Source organism: Dermacentor variabilis, chromosome 1, assembly GCF_050947875.1.
Source record: "Dermacentor variabilis isolate Ectoservices chromosome 1, ASM5094787v1, whole genome shotgun sequence".
Classification (NCBI taxonomy): domain Eukaryota; kingdom Metazoa; phylum Arthropoda; class Arachnida; order Ixodida; family Ixodidae; genus Dermacentor; species Dermacentor variabilis.
Genome location: NC_134568.1, coordinates 257,470,907 through 257,490,590, shown reverse-complemented (window position 1 = coordinate 257,490,590; position 19,684 = coordinate 257,470,907). Strand labels below are relative to the sequence as shown.

At 46.4% G+C, this 19,684-nt stretch overlaps 1 protein-coding gene across 13 annotated transcripts in view; it reads right to left on the bottom strand.

Moving 5' to 3' along the window:
* Nucleotides 1-19,684, bottom strand: part of kis (chromodomain helicase DNA binding protein kismet) — a 209,878-nt gene that overhangs the window by 34,568 nt on the left and 155,626 nt on the right. For all 13 annotated transcript variants that reach the window (XM_075673530.1, XM_075673529.1, XM_075673528.1 and 10 more), the window contains one exon: nt 10,746-11,008. In XM_075673530.1, the coding sequence (XP_075529645.1) occupies nt 10,746-11,008 (263 nt within the window). The remainder of the gene's footprint in view (nt 1-10,745; nt 11,009-19,684) is intronic.

Below are 19,684 nucleotides of genomic sequence, written 5' to 3'. Positions count from 1 at the left end.
GGACAAGGCACTTCGAAGAGCTTTATTTTTTAAAACAATTTTAATATAATTTGCACAGTTAATGCATTTTCACCAGCGGATCTCAAAAATGAAATAATTTTTTTCTATGATAAATATTTGTCATCATATTCAAAACAGGATGTTCTTTGTTTGGGGCCTAATTATCTAGTTAACAGCAACTTGCACAGCAATGTATACCACAAGGAATCAATTTGATCTTCATAATGCGTCGTGACCTATAGATCGTTGTATTAGGCCATTTTGAAGCGAAGTTATAGGTTGTGAAACTTTACCATAACAAATGTCCAACTTCATATTTTTCTATTACCAAGGTGAGCCTTTATAAGGCTTAATTTGACACACGTAACTTCGTTCAGAAAAGGCCTAAAACAATGATTTGGAGCTTATGACACATCGTGAACACTCAGAATTGATTCAGTGTGCTGTACGTTAACATGCAAATCGCTGTTAATTAGCTCATTACGCAAGAAACAAAGAACATCCTCTTTTGGATATCATAAAAAATATTTATCGGAAAGAAAATAATTGCATTTTTGAAATAAGCTGGTAAAATACATGAACTGTGCAAATTTATATGAAATTGTTTAAGAAAATAAAGTAAAGCCTTGTCCCCCCTTAAGCGATTTCCGTTTATTGAGATTCAAATGCACTACAGTAAAGGCTTGTTATTTCACAACTTGTTAATTCGAAGTTTCGGATAATTCAAAGTAGCCGCCGTGGTTCACTGTACAACATATTGAAAGAACATGTAACGCATCCCTTTAATTCACACAAATCTGCACCGCCACCGAAATTCGAACTTTGCACCCTCGTGGATGGCGAGAGTGCTAGTACGTGGCAGCACGATGGCAACGATCGTCGCTGCGCAGCTTTACTCATTCCTTCTGCGGCCATCTGTTGCAGGTCAGTTCTCTCCATCTCTCAAGATGAAAACACGGATGAGGCCCTGCATGTTTATTTATTTATTTATTTATTTATTTATTTATTTATTTATTGCAATAGCAATTATAAGGACACTCCAAGAGCATTTCTGCCATTGTCATGGCCGTCAGAGTTACTGCGAGGTTTCGTATCAAGTCCAAGGGCGGCAACATCGTAGCCTTGCTCCCAAACTGTATGCGCGAGTGAAAACATGCCAGGGGAGCCGACAATCGCGGTTCAATCTCGTCTGCTCGAAAGGGACAAATGCGAAGAGCAAGTGCGCCTTTTTCTCTAGCGCACGAGGCACCCAATGTTGCGAGGCGCCAGTGGGGCAGACATTTTCTCCAGCTGCAACTGCACATGTGGTGGCTGTGCGCGGTCACCAGGCCGTATCATGAGAGCGATCGTGTTAAGGGGAGAGGATCAGAGCTAACTTTTTTTATTCTTTGACCTAGAGCAACGAAATTTGGCAGCCACACTCAAAAGTGTCTGAAATAAAGAAATATCCAGTTTCATTACGATATCTCGACTAGTTTTCAATTTACATAATGTTACATGTGTTCCGCTTGTGGAAAACCTGGCAGTGTAACAAAACATGCGAGGGAGCTCCTGTAGTTTCAATTTTTGCTCAAAAGAGCACTACAGGGTACAACAGTTCCAAAATTTTTTAACTGCTTTATTTTTTTTACACAGAACATCATGTTCACTTTTCCTAATTGTACCAGAACTTGCCATTCACAAATTAGCATGCAGAATAAAAACTAAGCCCTCAACAACATATTCAACACTGTCATACCCTTAAGCACACTTCAGGGAATACCGTATTTACACGATTGTAAGTCGACCCCTTTTTTAAAATTTGAAAGTCTGAAGTTGGGGGGTCGACTTACAATCATTCCAAAACATGACCCCGCCAAAAAAAAAGCGATACCAACGAGAGCTACAACGTAGTTACAATTTTATGTTTGCTCTATGGTCCTACACGTATCTTTTCGTTATCCCGCGTGTTTTTTCGCTTTTCGGAAGGGTTTTTCAACATTTTTGAGTCTTACAGTGCATGCAACACTCATAGGGGTGTCGATAGTTGATGGAAGCGCCGCTGTTCCCATTTGCGGCGGCACCCTTAGAACGGCGGCGCTTGCGGGGAGTATCGGTAGTTCATGGAAGAGCAGACACCGTTCGCGGGTTTCTCTTTCTCTGTTTAAAGGCATTGGCATTGGTTTGACCAACTTTTTGACGCGCTACACTTGACTGCCGGCTACGTGCTACTTCTATGATTCCCCAGTCGTCATGAGTGCTGCAGGCTCACTAATCTTTCGGCACTCGTTCACAGCAGCGTTCAAGAGGGCTGCCATCCTTTACGCCGAAGAAACAAATCAGTGCGCAGCGGGCCGCAATTTCGATGTTTCTAAACGGGTGGTGCGAGAGTGGCGACTGCAGCGAAGCGAAATTTTCACCCTGTGGCGGCAAGTGAGAAATTTCCCACGTGCCGAAGTCTGGACGCTTTCCGGAGCTGTAGGCTAAGCTTGCGGCAGCGTCGCTGAAATGCGTGATCGGTCCCTGCCAGTGAAGTGTGACGTAGTCATGAAACAAGCCCGGACCTTCGGCTTAATTTTAAGGTTCTGCTCCGCCGTGAGTACGAGTGGCTGGCGGCAGAAGACTGCGAAATTACGCCAACCGGACCTGTCAAAAGAGCCTCCCTGACGGCTGCGTGTGGTTGGGTGCATTTGGCGTGGGCTGCTGTTCTGCAAGATGTCCTGGTGCGGTCGTTTGCCAAATCTGAAATTTCGCTAGACCACGACGCGCTGTGGGACCGCAGCAACGATGACGATGGCAGCACTAGTGAAGACGAGTAGTCCAGTGACCATGTCAGCTACTAATAAATTTTCGTTATCGAATGCGCCCTCGGTTTTTTTTTCTTTTCTTTTTTCGGGCAGGCGATATGGGGGGGGTCGACTTACATTCGAGTCGACTTACAATCGTGTAAATACGGTACATAAAAACAAACAGGATCAAAACTGGTGCAGGCACTCCCATGCTAGCCTATGGACAGACAATGCAGAGTGTCCAAAACACACTTGTGAGAAAACGTCTCTCAAAGTTTTTGGAGCAGTTCACATCTCTCAAAATGCACCAGTATTGTAGTTTTTGCTGTCTTTGCTGACAGGTGACTTTTTGGGTCTCTGCCCTTTGATTCGCGCAGATCGAGGTGCCGACGAGCGAAGTACCTAGCCGTGCAGTCCGGGGTACCGATGCGTGTAATGCCTAGTCGCGGGCTCGAGGAGACGACACTTGATGTGCTTAGTCACGCAGTTCGAGGTACTGACGCGCGGAGCACCTAGCCACACAGTCCGAGGTGCCGATGCTCGAAATGCCTAGTCGCAGGCTCAAGGAGTCGACGCTTGATGTTCTTAGCCCCGCAGTCCGAGGTGCCGATGCAAGAAATTAGTAGCCGCGAGCTCGAGGAGTCGACACTCAGATGTGCTTAGTCGTGCAGTCCGAGGTGCCGAATTGTGAAGTACCTAGCCGCGCAGTCTGAGGTGCCGATGTGCGAAATGCCTAGTCGCAGGCGCGAGGAGTCGACACTTGATGTGTTTAGATGCGCAGTTGGAGGTGCCGAAGCACGAAATGCCTAGATGTGGACTCGAAGAGTCGACGCTCGATGTACTACGTAGTCGAACAGTCGGAGGCACCGATGCCTATTTCTTGTGCTTAGGCGAGGGTCCGAGATGTCCGCGCGCGATGTGCTTTATCGCCAAGTTGGAGACTCCTATGCACGGAATGCTTAGCGGCAGGTCTGAGCATTGCGTATACGAGTTGCTTGGTCTGAAACACTGAGTGCTGAAAGGCTTCACTGCGTGTCCGGATTCCGCGCGCAAATTTTGGTAGCGATGTCCGGGTCGCCGATGCTCGGTATGTATAGCTGCGGGTTTCAAACGTCCACAAATGCAGGGATCGGCCACGCTACTACGATGTCCACGTAGCGCCCGTTTTTACAAGTCCAGATTACGGCCAGTGGAGACTTTCAGACCCGCGAGGTGCAAAGAGCCGAGCAGACGACGCGAGCGCCGGACAAATGACAAACCGCGCTGGAGCCACGTGGCGGGTGCAGCCAATCGCAGACTCCGGCACGGTCTTCAATCATTTGCTTTTTGTGTGCTTGTTTCTGTATGGAGGAGGTAACTGAAGCGGCAAATATGAAGACGGAGAAATGCACTTTCCAACGAGATCAAGATGGCGGCGCTCGGTTGTGCTGTTCCAGAGATGTTGTGGCTTGAAAAATGCTGTTCTTTATTGATTTCCGCAAAATTTTTCACCACCTTGGCTGATGGAATAAATCTTTTAGAGCACTTCTACGTGGTTTGCAGTGATGATATTTCGGAATCAGATAGAAAAAGAGTAATGGAAATTTAAAATGTGATTTCCAACAATTCACTTTTTGGCCCTTTTTCGAAATGCGAAAGCCACGTCCGCCCCTTAAGAGGAAGCTCTAGCTTCGGCCCAACTTCGACGCGACCTATTCAAATACAGTAGAACCCCACTGTTACATTCCTCACTGCTGCGTTTTCCCGGCTGCTACGTCGTTTTCATCCGGTCCCGGCATAGCTTCCATAGAATCCATTGTATAAGGAACCCCGCTGTTACGCAGTAGCTGTGAAAACGTTCCCGCATGATACGTCGCAACTTCGCCCCCCGAACCCGCCTGGGCTAAAGTAGGAAATGCGCTCCAACCGCCATTTTGGCTTTTGACGAGTTTTGGCCGGGCTTGGCTATGGAACTGGCTGCAAGAAGCCGCACGCCAGTTCGAGAGGCCGCCATTGAACGTGCGGCTTCTTGCAGCCAGTTCCATAGCCAAGCCCGGCCAAAACTCGCCAAAAGCCAAAATGGCGGTCACATACGACGTCTACGTCGCCGTGGATGCTGTCGTCGTGACGTCAGAGTGTCAGAGCATTGCCGAGATTGTTGGGAACTCGGTCGCGAGTGAAGCCGCAGACTGCGATGCACGAGCCACATGATGCCGGGGAGTTGCCAAATCCTAGCTTTGGAGAAGCCGTCGCGGCTCTGGACCTCCTCCGCAGGTACGTCGCACCTCACAGCGACGCTGACAGCAATGCGGCCCCTCCAGGCTATTGTGAAACGTGTGGTGATTTCTAGCGAGCGAAAGAAACGGCAAGCCACCATTCTGGACTTCTTTTAGGTCCAAAGTGCACTCTGTGGAAATAAATTGTCTATAGTTGAAGCTGCACTTTTTTTTCATTCATTTTCGGAGCTTTCCTCACTGTTGCGTTTTCCCGGCTGTTACGTTTTTTTTCCCCGGTCCGGTGAAAAACGTATGAACGGGGTTCCACTGTACATGTAAAATGCAAAAACGCTTTTCTGAGATAACACCTTGACCGATTTGAATGAAACTTATTGCATTTAAAAGATAAAGGTAAATTCTAGTGACTGTTGGTCACAGAATTTCAGTTTAGGGGCTGAATTTTGTTAAAAGAATTTTCAAAATTTCGAAAGTTCAAGAAAAGATAGAAGCACGAAGTTTACAGATTAATAGCTCTGCATCAAGAATAGATATTGTGGTTCTGTAAATGGCATCCATTACATCATTCAAAATGGACAAATTCAATATGTCAATTTATATCTTCATGAATTCGTTACGTTGTGTACAAGGGTTCTTTCTGCAAAGGCTGTATTTCCATATTACTAAACGTTTTGAGATTCATGTGGAAGATATCACTTTTGTCCACTTTAGTGCACTATTAGATGCAATTCACATAATTGTGATATAATTTTTCGTTGCTTAGTAACTGAGTTGTAAACTTGATAGTTTTGTTTTCTGAAAATTTGGATTTTCGCCAAGTTTTAATAAAAAATTGACAACATCAATAAAAATATGAAACCACCAGTCACTAGATCTTAAGTTCTTTTTGAAATACAACAAACCTCGTCAAATTTGGTGCAGTGGTGGACGAGAAAAATGAATTCTCCTTTTACATTTATTTGGTTTGGAGCACTCGAGCTAAAACTTCCTCTTAAAGGGCCCCTCAACAAGCCCCATAGCAAATTTTGGCTATATGCTGGAAGTTGTTTTATGTCCTCTAGGGAGCGTTCTGCCGCAAAAAAATTTTCAAACCGACTCATTAATAGCCAAGATAGAAATATTTCAGTGCTGCAAATCCATGATTTAAGCAAGTGGGCTCCACTGCCAAGCAAGACGCTCTCTCCCCTTGCCCCGTCTAGCCTGTGCAAGCGAAATTCTTTCCGTGCATTCTCCCATACCGGACCCCGAAAATCGCGTGACGTATATGTCACAGGTCCTGCCTTAATTTTTTTTCCCGGCGCTACGCACTTCCACTCACGGCGTCAAACGCGAGCTTTTGTCTCGTTTGCACAGCACACAATGCTGTGTGCTGTGCACAAGGACGCATGACTTGTGGTATAATTCAGTGCTACTGTACATGAATACTGAGGCAGAAAAAGTGGATCGCAGAGCATGATCATGCCGCTGGAACACGGTAGAAAATGGCGTTTGGTTTGAAATTTTATATCTTTCCACAGCACGTAGCGATGTAATACTTTGCACACAATCGTTATAGCGCAATGTATGCTCTGCGCTTGTCAGCTCAAAATGGTCAGAACTGGTGAGGGGCCCTTTAAGGGCAGAGTCTAGTTACGTCGGTGGCTCATAGCTTTGTGCGTGCTTTGTGTTCTCAGCGCTCACTGCTGTTGCCGTGTTTCCTCACGCCATTGTGTTTTGACAGCAACTGTCCGTAATCATCAGGTGTCGTGTTCATGTTTGCTGTGCGCTGACACCATGCTTAGTATTTTAGTTAGCAAGCGAATATTTACAAGTTGATACGGCCAATAAAATTGCTATCCTTACTTCATACGGCTGCCTGCTATTTCGGTATCACAATCGATGCTTTGTCTTTTGGGCGAAACTGTGTATTTTTTTCTTTCTTTTTTTCATGTTACATCTTGGAGGCTATGCTCTTTATCTATGAGGTGTTCTGCCGAGAAGCGGCACCAGGTAATGTCTATAACACGGCAGCCATGACGTTTATCGGCGCTCGCAGTACAAAAAGCATAGCCTTTGAGATTTGTGCTTATTATTCAAAGGAATGCATCACTGGGATACGTGTTTGGACGCCACTTATGAGTATAGTGGAACTTGGCAGCGTGCAGCCAGTGCATCTATGAAAGTACAACGGAGATCAACGTCGCAGCAGGTTTTGATGCGTTTTAAGAGTGCATTTTAGAGTGTAGCTGTTGTTTTTGCAGAGAGCGTCAGCACGCGGCGCGCACGGCGATTCACACTACGGCACTTGTGCTGCGTCAGCCGAAATGCCATCCCCCTATGGCTGTTCTCTTCAAAGTATGCGCAGAACGATCGCCAACCCATGCACCGATTTCAACGGCTGCCTGCGACCGTCCGTGAAGCGGCGTGGGCACCTTTCTTTCCCCATGCCATGCATTGTGGGTCGGCACAGTCGGTGCGACAAACGCACGGGTGGAGCAAGAGCCATCTCGACGTCGGGCACGTCAGGCTGCGTTGGCAGAGTCCAGTTATGTTTGCTACGCCAGTGCTTTGAACTATAGACGTTGGTCTCACCAACATGACGTGGCGCGTACGCACTAGCTCACGCTATGCCCGACTATATATGCGCCTTAACCAAGCGTTCTTTCTTTCTGACTTTCATTAGTTCGAATTTTGTATAATTTGAATTTTCGTAGCATCCCCGCGGAATTCGAATTAACAAGCTTTTACTGTATAAAGAAGTAAACCTAAAATTTTGTTGATCACGCTTTGTTTGATTCAATGGAGTATTCTCCTGCTACTGTATAACGAAATTGAGAATGCTGGATCCGACAGGGTATCACTTATAGGGATCATAATTTTTCTTCAAATGTGGCTGAAAAAAAATGTATTTTGGCAGCAAAAATGTCGAACACGATCGCCGACCAAGTTTTTCAGCCGTACAATTTTTTTTGGCCTGCACGATCATTCAGATTTCCCTGAGGCACTGTGACATACCCCCAGCGCCAATGTTTAATGGCAGTACAGTGAAACCTCGTTAAACCGTAGTTGGCCGGAGCTCGGAAAAAGTATGTACTAAACGGTAGTACTGTTTAACCGAATAGCATGAGATCACCCACTTACCTGTCGAAAATGGAACTCAGAGTGAGTGCGATGAAAGGGCATAAAAACATGCAGTATTTATTCACTTCACGCGACAAAAGTGTTATTTTCACTTGATGCCGCGGCGGCCTAGCACGATGACGACAGCGGCCTCAAACTTACTGAAGCTGCGTGCCAGCTTCTCAGCCAGCCCCCTCTTCTCGGCAAACACTCGCATGGTAGATTCCTCACTGGCGTTACATATTCTCCGTGCACGTGCGCAGTAGTGCTGCAGAAGTCCCGGGAGCGCCTTTTTCATTCCCGGATGCCGGAGTTTAGAATACTTTTCATTTGGAATAGAATTACGTTATCACGCCCCTGTTCACGTTGCAGCGATTGCAATCATGAGGCTGCCGTAACGCGCAGCTTGTGCCACTGTCGGGCTTGAATCGCCCGTGCTGTCGCTTTCCGTGTCGTCCTCATCACTGTCGCTAGTCGACACTTCGGCAACAACAAAGGCAACGATGGCGAAAAGTCGAACCTCGTAGCCGACATGTCTTCGCGGTCACAGCAGCGCTGCCGAGCAACTTCTTAGCATTCCAAATGCCACACACTGTAGCCAGCAGCAGATCCCTGTTGCGTGCCAGCGCCGACTTCTTCGTGTCACGTTCGACAGCAAGGACGATGTCTAATTTTTCTTCTATGCTGAGCACCCAGCGACTTTTTTATCCGAGCTTCGGAACGATGCGAGTCCTCGCTTGCACAACACCATAACGCTCTCTGGCACGGCCATAGAGAAAGCACAGCATCGAAATGATGTGGATGTTGATGTGGCTTTGCACAAACGCATAGGGCGCTCGGAGGCCGTTGTTCCGATCTCTGAGGCTTGTTGTTCTGCCAGGCCGCCCGATGGAGACGGCTCACCGCCGTGTTTGCGCGACGAAAAGTTAAACGCTACGTTTTAACCGATGCGTACGCAATAAGCTGGAACGGTTTATGCGGATACAAAACACATTATGTTCAATGGCCGCTGAGTCTGGGATTTGACTTTCCTACTTTTAAAACGAAACTACTGTTTAAGCGGGTACGGTTTAATGAGGTTTTACTGTAATTAACATTTCGGATGTCACACAGTGTTTTGGGCATGAACCGTGCAAGCGATGGTCCAAACACAGTGGCCACAAATAAAGATGTCACTACGTTGACAAGGCACAAAATCAGAACTTTGGTTGCCAACTCCTGATGAAATGGTGCTCGTTATGTCTCTTAGGAGCAGTTTGAAATGTGAAGCATTATACTTAGCATTATAGTTTAGTGCGAAGCTTTGCATGTTGTCTACTAAGCAGATGAAGAGGTGGTAAGGCATGCATCTTGTACAGTTAACTGCAAAGCCTCACTGCCCGCTCAATCCTAGTAGATGGTGAGTTCACTTTGAAAATGAATGACAGGAATGTGATGTGAGCAGGATTCATGATTCCGCCTTACAGGTCTGACGACTGCTGGCAAAAGTGCAGTGTCCGGAAAATCACGAGACAGCCAGCGAACGTTTGGAACGCAAAATGCTTGCACAATCACGTGTGAGCATGAAAAATAACACCAGAAGTTATTAATACAGTCGACTTCTATTAATTCAACCCAGACAGGACCAACAAAATTGATTGCATTATCCGGAGGGTCAAGTTAAACAAGATGCAGAAAAAACCCCAAAACACAACACCGATTCTATTGGCAGTTTTTGCACTATTATAACGTGCCCCTGAATCAAACGAGTGCACTGTTTCTATGTGCCCAAAGTAGAACGCCAACATAGGAATGACATTAAAGCTCAAACCAAAGTATAAATCTAGCTTGCACCCGATCTTTCAGCAAGAAAAATGGACAAAGGCCTCATATGTGTTGGACCCCCCGCCCAACGGCAGCCGGTTTTCTATAATAAGCTTCACCACACATTTTTAAAGTCAGCTTTTCTGCAATACAACTCTGTTCTGCAATAAAACACATGAACACCGTAAGGCAGTTTTGGTTTTGTGGACGATTGCACCTTGCAGGCAATTTCCATCCAATTTCTTCAGGGAAGAAAATGCTGTGTGTTAGAATAGCGGTAAATGCTGTAACCAGACATTGTGGGCTACGATTACTGTTTGAAAATCCTCCTTTGGCAGACAGAAAATAGATTTTTTTTGATGGAAAATGAGATGCGCTCAATGCATTCACTGTCCCCTAAACTCCGCCCATACAGACGTGGCTACTAAAGGGGTTCCTATTGGGGTAACTATAGGAGTCAGGCGTGAGTGCGCTGACTAATAAAGTTCAAATTATCCCGTGAAGGCTAATTTTAGGGTCGAAAAATTGTAAGTTTCGGCCAATAAAAATGCATGGGGCCGGCCAGGACCTTCAGTCGGGACCAAATTAACCAAAAAATCAAATTAACCGAAGTTGAATTATAGGAAGTTTACTGTACTGTAGTTCTCCTTTGCCTATTTCTCAATGAACATATTGATGGACATACACTAAAAGCTAAGAAGAGGTTCTGATACATGCTTGCTGGCTATCAGTCACACTTTACTGAAGCTTTCAGCTGGATATACAACTTCATTAAACTGAGAGTGAACCGTATCTTGTGGCATGATCACACTCATACAAGTGTAAAATTTCTTTAGGCAACCTAACAAAGAAGGCTACTAACATGGCTCGACAGAGAGGGCATGGGCGAAAAGGCCATGGCCGCTGCGGCGGCTGTCAGACTCGGGTGGCTGGCCATCAGCTCAGGATGGTCATCCAGCCAACGTTTGAGGTCCTGGTGCATGGCTGCTGCCGCCGAGGCCTGCTCTGCCGCCTGCTGCTGCTGCTGCTGCTGCTGTTGCTGAAGGGCTGAAGAGCCACCGCGAGAATCCACAGCCTTGTTCGCGCCAGGGAGGCTAGTAGCCACGCTGCTCAGACTGGGGATGTCTGTCATTGAAAAAAAAAAAAAAAAAAAAGGTAACCCTTGTGCCAAGTACCAGGAAAGAGGACATAAACATATGACATGTGGATGCAACCACATGGAGGGCCTTTACCCAAGTCAATGCACTGATGCATCCTGAAGGAAGGGTGGCAGCAGATTAAGTTTGCTTGCTGAGACTGCTGCCTGATGTTACGTTTACTCTAAGTCTTTTTTTCTTTCATGCTCACCCTAATTGTGCTGGCTGTCACGACAAGCTCATGAAATCACATACAACTGGGCTCACAGTCACAGGCTGTACAGAAAGAAATGCAAGGAACTATGAACATTACAGTAGAGCTGGCAAACCAATCAACGATGCCTAAAGCTGCCATGTCGCTTTACTAAAAAGAAATATAAGCTGATGCTTTGCTGTGCGAACTTCTATTTCAGTTAGTCCAAAATAATCATGTCGCAAACATTGCTTTTGAAATTGAATATAAATATTATATGTATAAGATACTATCCACATTAAAAAAAAGCTTTGAATATTTGCACACCATTAAAAGAAAGCCAGAGGAGGCATTCAGCAAAACAGAGGAATGCCCGGAGTTGAAGTAGCAGGTAGTGATTGTAGTCACACTTGTAGTCCTTTTGATTTTATTATGTATGCTATTGCGACTGCTTTCAATGAAGAAGGCCTAGAACTAGATTACAAGCACTGTAACCATTGTATCATTAAAGCACTTTTCAAAGGCACACAGAATAAGGTGGCAAAGAGCATCCTATTTTTATAAAACATTGACTCATCAAACATCCCAAGTTAGCTACTCAAGGGATGCGAGGGCTTTCTAAGCAGAAAGGGAGCATGCGTTTGCACTGTTCATGAGTGACAATGGCCACGAGCACCTTTAAAGCTTCTAAATCTCACTGGTAAACCAGAACTAGCACTTATATTCTACACACCACATGGTGTTCACACCTTTTAAAGATTTGCTGCAGATCTTCTGTACTTACAAAAATGAAAACACCCTTTAATGAAGTTACATAATGACATCATGCAAGGGCAGCAGGATGTGGTGCAATCTGCCTTTTTTAATTTTCCTGTGCTGCCCTCGGACACACACCACTCGAGATGTATTGGACGGGTGCCAGGGTTTTCGCATGTTGATTTGTGTACCTGTGCCCAAGTTGAGTGTGCATTGGTTGCGCGCTTTGTGTATGGCAATTATTTATTAATGGCTTCGCCAAGTTACCATGTCGTTCATGGGAGTCATGCAGCTCTCACCGACTACTGGGTGATAAGGCCTGATTGCGGTGTTGTGCTAACAGTACGGCCGATAAAAGCACGCCAAGTTCTGTCTCTCAACGTAGCTGCCTTGGAATTTTTTATCGCCGATTCCTACACTTGCAGCTCACATTTTGTATTCCTTTGATATATTCTTCAGACATTTCACACATTTAAAGGGACACTAAAGGTTACCAGAAAGTCAAGTTAAAGAGATAAAGCAATGCTCTAGAACGTCTAAGGCGTCAATATAATCGCGAACAGAGCTTTAGTAACCGAGAAATTGAGGTAAATGCATGACACGATTTGAGACACCCCAGCGACATTCCGGTACTAGCCCGATGACGAAAGCACTCCTCATCATAATCTATGTCACTATACTCAACTACTCGTATTAAAAAGACCATTTCATTAGATTATAAGATGGAAGAAAATGCTACTTGTCTACTTCTATTCGATTCTAAGAAAAAATAACATTTTGATGTTACCCTTGAGTAGTATGGGTGATCGAAAGGTTTCGTTTTCGCTCGACTCTGCGCGCTCGACTTTGCGCCGTGCGCGCTTTGGAGTTTCAGTTGTTTCTTTATCGCGTTGTGCTGCGGTTGTCCTGCTGGCTCGCGAAACTTGCATTTGGAACAAGCAGCGAGAATGCCACATCCATGTGATGTCGTGGGATGCGCGAACGGTCCGTAGAACTTGGCCAAGGGCAGTTGCAGCGGCGAATCCAACGTTACTTATCACTGTGTGCCAACGAGTGAACCTCTCCGTTCGAAGTGGTTAAGTGCCGTACCTCTGCCACAGCACGCTGGCAAAGAGCCGAAAAATCACGTAGTGTGCTCGCTGCACTTTCGTCCAGAGGATTACGAGTTCAACGCTGACTTACTGAAGTCGCGTGAAGTGCCTTTCAAAGCAGGCCGTCGTCGTAGTAGTACGCAACGACGCCGGCAGCGCGAGCCCTTAACAGCAGGTCATGTTCATCAGTGCTTAAATCGCTGAACTCGAGCCCAGCATTGCGAGCTAATGTGTCGTTGTCAGGGTCATCCATTGCAACGAGCGTCGAAGTTGGCGTCATAAAACAAAGAACCAGCTTATCGTCGTGCGCTTTCCCTTCCGCTAGCCACCATAGTTCCGCTTTCGCGCTGCTTTCGGCTCTGTCTTGGCTTTTTCAGGCCGCGCATTTGCGTTTTGTGCAGAAAAGCCATAGCGCCGTCTGCGGGAGCCGCTTTACTCACCGAAGGCGCAACGTCACTGTGAGGCCATGACGTCAATACTCCTCGATCGGAGGGCGGGTGATTTGAACTGCGCTAGAGGTACGCGGATGCTTCAGAACACATTATCTCTTAAAATAAGTCTCTTCTTTGCACGAAACAAGCGTTTCGAGGTTTCTGGGATGGTATTTCAACAGTCCACGTCGACTTAATATTAACCTTTAGTGTCCCTTTAAGAAGCCTTTGAGCGCAGCCTTCCATGTCGGATTTACCAAAGCAGTGCATTTGTTTACATCGACATCTACAGCCACCGACCATTGTTAGGTTCAAATATTGTGAAAACTGCGCACCACTGATATGAAATAATGTCAAAACGAAGTAAAACATGCGTATCTGCCCATATGAGCCACGTTTTTTCCCCCAAAAAATGAGTATATACAAGCAGTTGAGTCCGTTAAACAATGGCTATTATGAACCACATGCATATACTACACGGGCTGTCATTACTCATTTTTCTTTAACTTAATATTTACACTTCGCGAGTTTCATAAAGTATTACATTAGAGAAAACTATGCTCACATAATTGTACATCTATAGAACATGTAGTTCACTCGAAAGAATGCAGATGCCATCACTGACACGATTGGACACTGAGTATAGAGATTGTTTATGTTGCTGTACCGAATGCACCATCTCCTTTCCCATTTGATGTAGAGATAAACAGCGCATCTCTGGAGTTAAGAAATGTATCAACGTAAGAACATGTACAGATCCACCCATCTAGCGTATTTACTCGCATAATGATCGCACTTCTTTGTAAAAAAATTGCCGCAAATTGAGGGGTTCGATCATTGCACGAGTTAAATTTACCGCGAAAAGAAAAAAATTCTTTTTTATCAGGCATTTGCTGCGGCATGACAACAGGTCAACAAACAGGCGACTGCTGCTGTAAAACTGCAGGACACAAAAGCAAGAATGGCGGCCGGCGGAGAAAACCGGACGCAATTTCTCTCTTTTCGTGAGTACATTACGCGCATTGAAACAGTTTCTTCCGTGTCAGTAATGAATAATATAGCTAATATAGATAAGTCTGTGGCAATAACGTAGCCATGCCCACTTTGAGGGGACAGAAACAGAGATGGGCGTGCTTGGCTGCCAGTGACATAGAAACACATGGCAGGTATGCTGCGGAAACTGTGGCTTTTGTCTTCACTACTATCCTAACATGGCATGTTTCCGCTAAGTGTGGGCGAATATCTTAGCTGTGTTACAAGTGTTGGCATCTGAATGGAGTACACTTCTAACGTATCAGTGTAAACGTGGCTGCTATCGTTGCCGCTAGCGATTTGTTGCGCGCCCACGAGTGCAGACGAGAAGAATCGAAAGGTGCCTTTTTTGTTGTTGTTGACCACAACCATAATAAAGCCTACAAATAATAAAGCCAAGGCAACTTTGGTTGTAGCTTTTTTTTTTTTCATGCAAGTGTGGATAGTGATGAGTAAAATGGGGCATCTGCTTAAGAATGTTTGGTGCGTGCAGACCGCTTGGTATGTCTTGAAGAGTCGTTCGCATAGCATTCGACAGATGGTTAACGCGATCATCATTAGGTAGACTTGGCACATGACATATCGCTGTGGCAAGTTCGGGGTGCGATCATTACACAGGAAAGAAGAAAAAATCGAATTTTGACGACAAAATTCAGGGGTGCGACCATTACGCGAGTAAATATGGTACATGACGAATGGGACTGACAGCCTTCGGGAATGGTGACACGCAGATGTTGGCACAGTGCTGTATCGCCGCTTCCCAAGCTTATTGCACGCATGCCATGAGAAGTGAAGAGCAGTTAATTTGAATTGCTAAGGCCATAGCTGAACTAAAATAGCAGCTTTCTTTGTGCTAACTGCTTACTTTTCTGCTCACGTCCGCCAGTAGCCAGTGCATGGACTCGACGGCTCCACTAGGCCTAACCTTCACTGAGCAGGACAAACATTATATAAACAAGTGAAGGCGCTGCAACTATTACACTGCTGGTTCAGTGGCTGACCGTGCGAAGACCTGCTGAACAACAGTCAGCAGGATGATTTTGTCAGTGCTGTCGACTGGAATGCGTGTTGCACGACAACTCGTGGTCGTCGGTTCCATCATTGTTGGCCTGGTATGATAAAATTGCTTCAGGGACACACTGTGCTGAATAGTTGGCCAATTGTTGGCTTGGCGTCTTGTCAGTCTTGTATCAAACCAGTGTTACCTAAAGCCCCTCAATTTTTCAAAAGTAGCGCCATTCTTAGATCTTTCCGCCACCCCGCTCACCCTGGCGCGTCCTCCTCCACGCCTCCTGTCGCCCCAGCCTCCTCCGCTGCCCCATTGGCCAATCTGTATCACGTGGAAGCAGGCGCCGCGCTTTTGTATATTTTTTCTTTCCAGCGAGGAGCAGGCGCCGCGCTTTTGCATGTTTTTTTTCTTTCCAGCGCGCGCCGACCTCCATTGTTGGGCCTGCGCGACGACAGTACGGCAGGCAGACTGACGGAGTGCGTTAGCGTAATAGAATGTCTAGGTCCAAGAACTTTTAATTGCGATGCCATGCTGCTGCGCCTTCGGTTGCCGCAACAGACACAGCGAGGGCAAAAAGCTTTTTGCTTTGCCGTCCGGCGGGCGCAACGCAAGAAGTGTGGATTCGCAGGATCGGGCGGGCTGACTTCGAGGAAGTGGCAAAGAACGCACGGCTTAGTGAAGTAAGGGCCACGGCTACTCACAACCTCTTATTTCGAGCCTAGTTCACGCCTTCCACTTCGAAAAAGTGCGTGTTCATGCTCTGCGTGGTTTTTAGCGCGTTGTTTGACTTTTTTTTTTCGAATGCGCTCTCTTTGTTTCGTGTAGTTTCGTCTTGCGGTGAAATGCACGCATCTGCAGCTGGCCTGTGACATAAAAGCGAGTTTATTCAGGGTGTGTTTTGAGCTCCACCAGAAGTTAGCACATTCTCGACGCTTTTGCAAGGCTCAATATGACTTACGATGCAGTCTTTAACTTCGAATGTACGCCCGCATGTATTGATTTGGTTTGTGGTGATTAACGTGTTTAACGTTCCGAAGCGACTAAAGCTAGGATGCAGGTCGTAGTGGATGGCTCCGGATAACTTTATCTCGCCTGGGGATGTTTAACGTGCACTTTGATCGTAGAGCCGTACGTGGGCCGGTAAATTCCGCGTTGGCGTTTCATAATACTCGCGCGGGCGCGCTAGCGCTGCTTTAGAAGTTGGCGCCTCGGAGCGATTGTATTCCTTCAATAAATTTTTTTTTACTAGTTGTAACACCTTGTCATTATTTCGTATTATTGACGGCGCCTCCAGGGCACCAAAGCGGCAATGGGAACACCAAAGCTTGAACCAGGGCTGGGTGGGGCTCACCGAAGCCTGTGCATGCCAAGGGGGCATAAGATCGCGGACAGCCAATTTTGTATGCGAACACTCCCTGCGACGCCTGCATTATTGTAATGTCACGTGCTCTTCAGAGGCCTCCGTTAGCCATTACATGTGCCCTCCTGGAGCAGTACTTGTAAAAAAAAAACAATATATCGTCACGATTACCAAAGCACCCCACAATGAAAAAAAACGGCCCTGTTGCCAGGCATTGCTGACCGCACACAGCCATTCCTGACCGCACACAGCCATTCCGGCTGTGTGCGGTCAGCAATCTCTGACGCGCCGGCCGAACAAAAGTATCCTGCAGGCACGTAAATGAACCTACGAAACCACGTACACATACTTTCACGCTGTCAACACCTGAAACTTTGGTAATTACGCGCGTTTGAGTACACCGCGTGCTTGCGTCATGTTTCAGCAACACGAACTCTCAACGTCGCACGCTTTACGCCTTAAATACGCCTTGAATAATGGTCCTTTTCTCTATTTCTTCCGCAGTTCCAACACGAAATTCTAAACGCCAGTTACCGACTGACGAAGAAAGATCTCGATTCAAAAAACTGCTCTGCAGGGCTCGAACGAACTTTTCTGGGGACCTCCTCCCGTAGCGTGTTAGTCGTCGTCTGCTACGGCAGGCCCACCACCGGCGGCGCCACCGTCGAGGCCGCGCCGAGCGGAGGAGGAGGGAAGTGAATGGCGCTACTTTGGGAGATTGAGGGGCTTTAGTGTTACCTTGTCTCAAACAAATATGGGAAGTCAGGCAAGTGCTGCCAGCACCAGCAAGTGAGGGCCGATAGTGCAAGAAGATTTCGTCAGCATCATGATGTTTTCTGAGGTGTCGCCCAAGTGTAACGCAGGTTTTTTAAAATAAATTTGCTAGCCATCAATGAAAGACAGCTGCTACATGATTCACTGTGCAGTCCGGACGAAGCCCTGGCAACTTTCCATTTTAAACATGGAGTTCCAGTCATACGCTAAACACATTTTTGGCACTGCACCGACGTAGAGCTACCGGTGGAGCTGCAATTTGGGAAGCTGATGGTCGGACAAGTTTCTATGGACGTACATAACAGCGGTCTCCCTTCCACTCCAGTGCTAAGAAGCCAACAAAAAATGTGGTCCATATGAAAAACCATGGTGTCAACCAAGTTGACATTTCCAAATTCTGTGAGTTTTCCAGGTTTTCCCTGAGTGCCTTTGCAAAATTCCCTGAGTGACACAGAACTTCATTTTATGTGAAGACGGGTTGACACCATGTCGCCCGATGCTGCCACTCTCTAGCAAGTATACAACAAAATATAAAGATGACTTAATCCAGTTTGAATAGTAAGGACTAGTGTTTATATTATTCAAGAAGAAGACAGAATGGCGGGGTTAGTAAAATACACACTGAATAAAATATCTTTAAAAAAATGGTAAAAACCATTGCAAATCGAGTCGAACATGACCAAACACGAATAAAAAGGAGATGCATACAGACGCAAATATTTTCAAACATGAGCTATATTTATCAACTGATAGCAAGCTCATTGGTATGAGGCCTGAACATTGTCACAAGTGAGATTCTCTCTGAACAGTTGGTAAGTCAACCTCAACTGTCCTGACATACTCTCAGCCTGCGCACAACACCTCAGTGTTGTGTTTCACTGCTTTAAAGAGTTTATTTTGGTTTGGATGAGGGACACCTGCATCTTGGCGTCAGCCAACACATTGTTTTTTGAGGTCAAGCTCCTTCACAGAAGCAGCGGCACGCTCGCTTTCCTGTTTATTCCTTATTGCGTAGGTCCTTTCTGTTTTTGTCGCCCTTCTGCCACGTGTTCGCCCCAAAGATCATTTGAGGCATCCTCTTAGTTGCACAGTCAAAGTCCAATTTTTCAGACTCGCTAGGGGCCGCGAAAACGTCTGAAAAATCGAGCAGTTCAAAAAAAAAATGAATGCATGTCTTTTACGCGCTTAAAGAGCCCCTTACTAGGTCACACAGCAAATTTCGTATATACGCTGGAAGTTGTTACGTGCCCTCTAGGGAGCGTTCTGCCGGAAGAATTTTTCAAGTTGGTTCATTAATAGTCGAGATAGCAATATTACAGTGCCGCGAACCGATGATTTCAGGAGCAGAGGGCCACTGCCAAGAGAGACACTCTCTCCACTTTCCCCATCTAGCCTCCGCAAACGAAACTCCTTCCCTGCGTTCTCCCATACCAGAGCTCAAGGATCGCGTGATGCATACCTCACGGGCCCCACCTTCTTTGCCCTTGCTTTTTTGCTACCAGGAGCATTTCTCCTGATGGCCTCGCGCGCAAGCTGTTGCGTTAGTCTCGTTTCATGCAGCACACAATTTTGCAAGCTGCGCACAAGAACACCTGACTAGCAGTATAAGCCAGTGCTATGCGAATAAAGAGGCACTGTCTGACGCAGACACAAGCAGTTCATAGACCATGACTGCGTGATGGAACATGATAGAAAATGATATTACTTTCGTTGCCTGCGCTCGCGACTGTACGACGTGGGATTAGATTGGAGCCAACTTTATTTGTGCCTGCAGCTGGGCGCTCGTGCGCCCCGACGAGGGCCTACGTCATCTACGAAATCTCCGTTACTCGGCGTGGGTCTCCGCTCGCCATTGCCGGCTCGCTGGGTCCCAGCCTTTCGAGCGCCCCGAGGACCTGCTGGATGGCCCAGAGCTGTTCGTCTCGGTCGCAGCTCTTCGCGGCTGCCTCAAGCCGAGGTGGGAGCGTTGTTGATTTTGCCGTGTCGTCAGTGTAGTTTTTTTTTTTTTTTTTTTTTTTT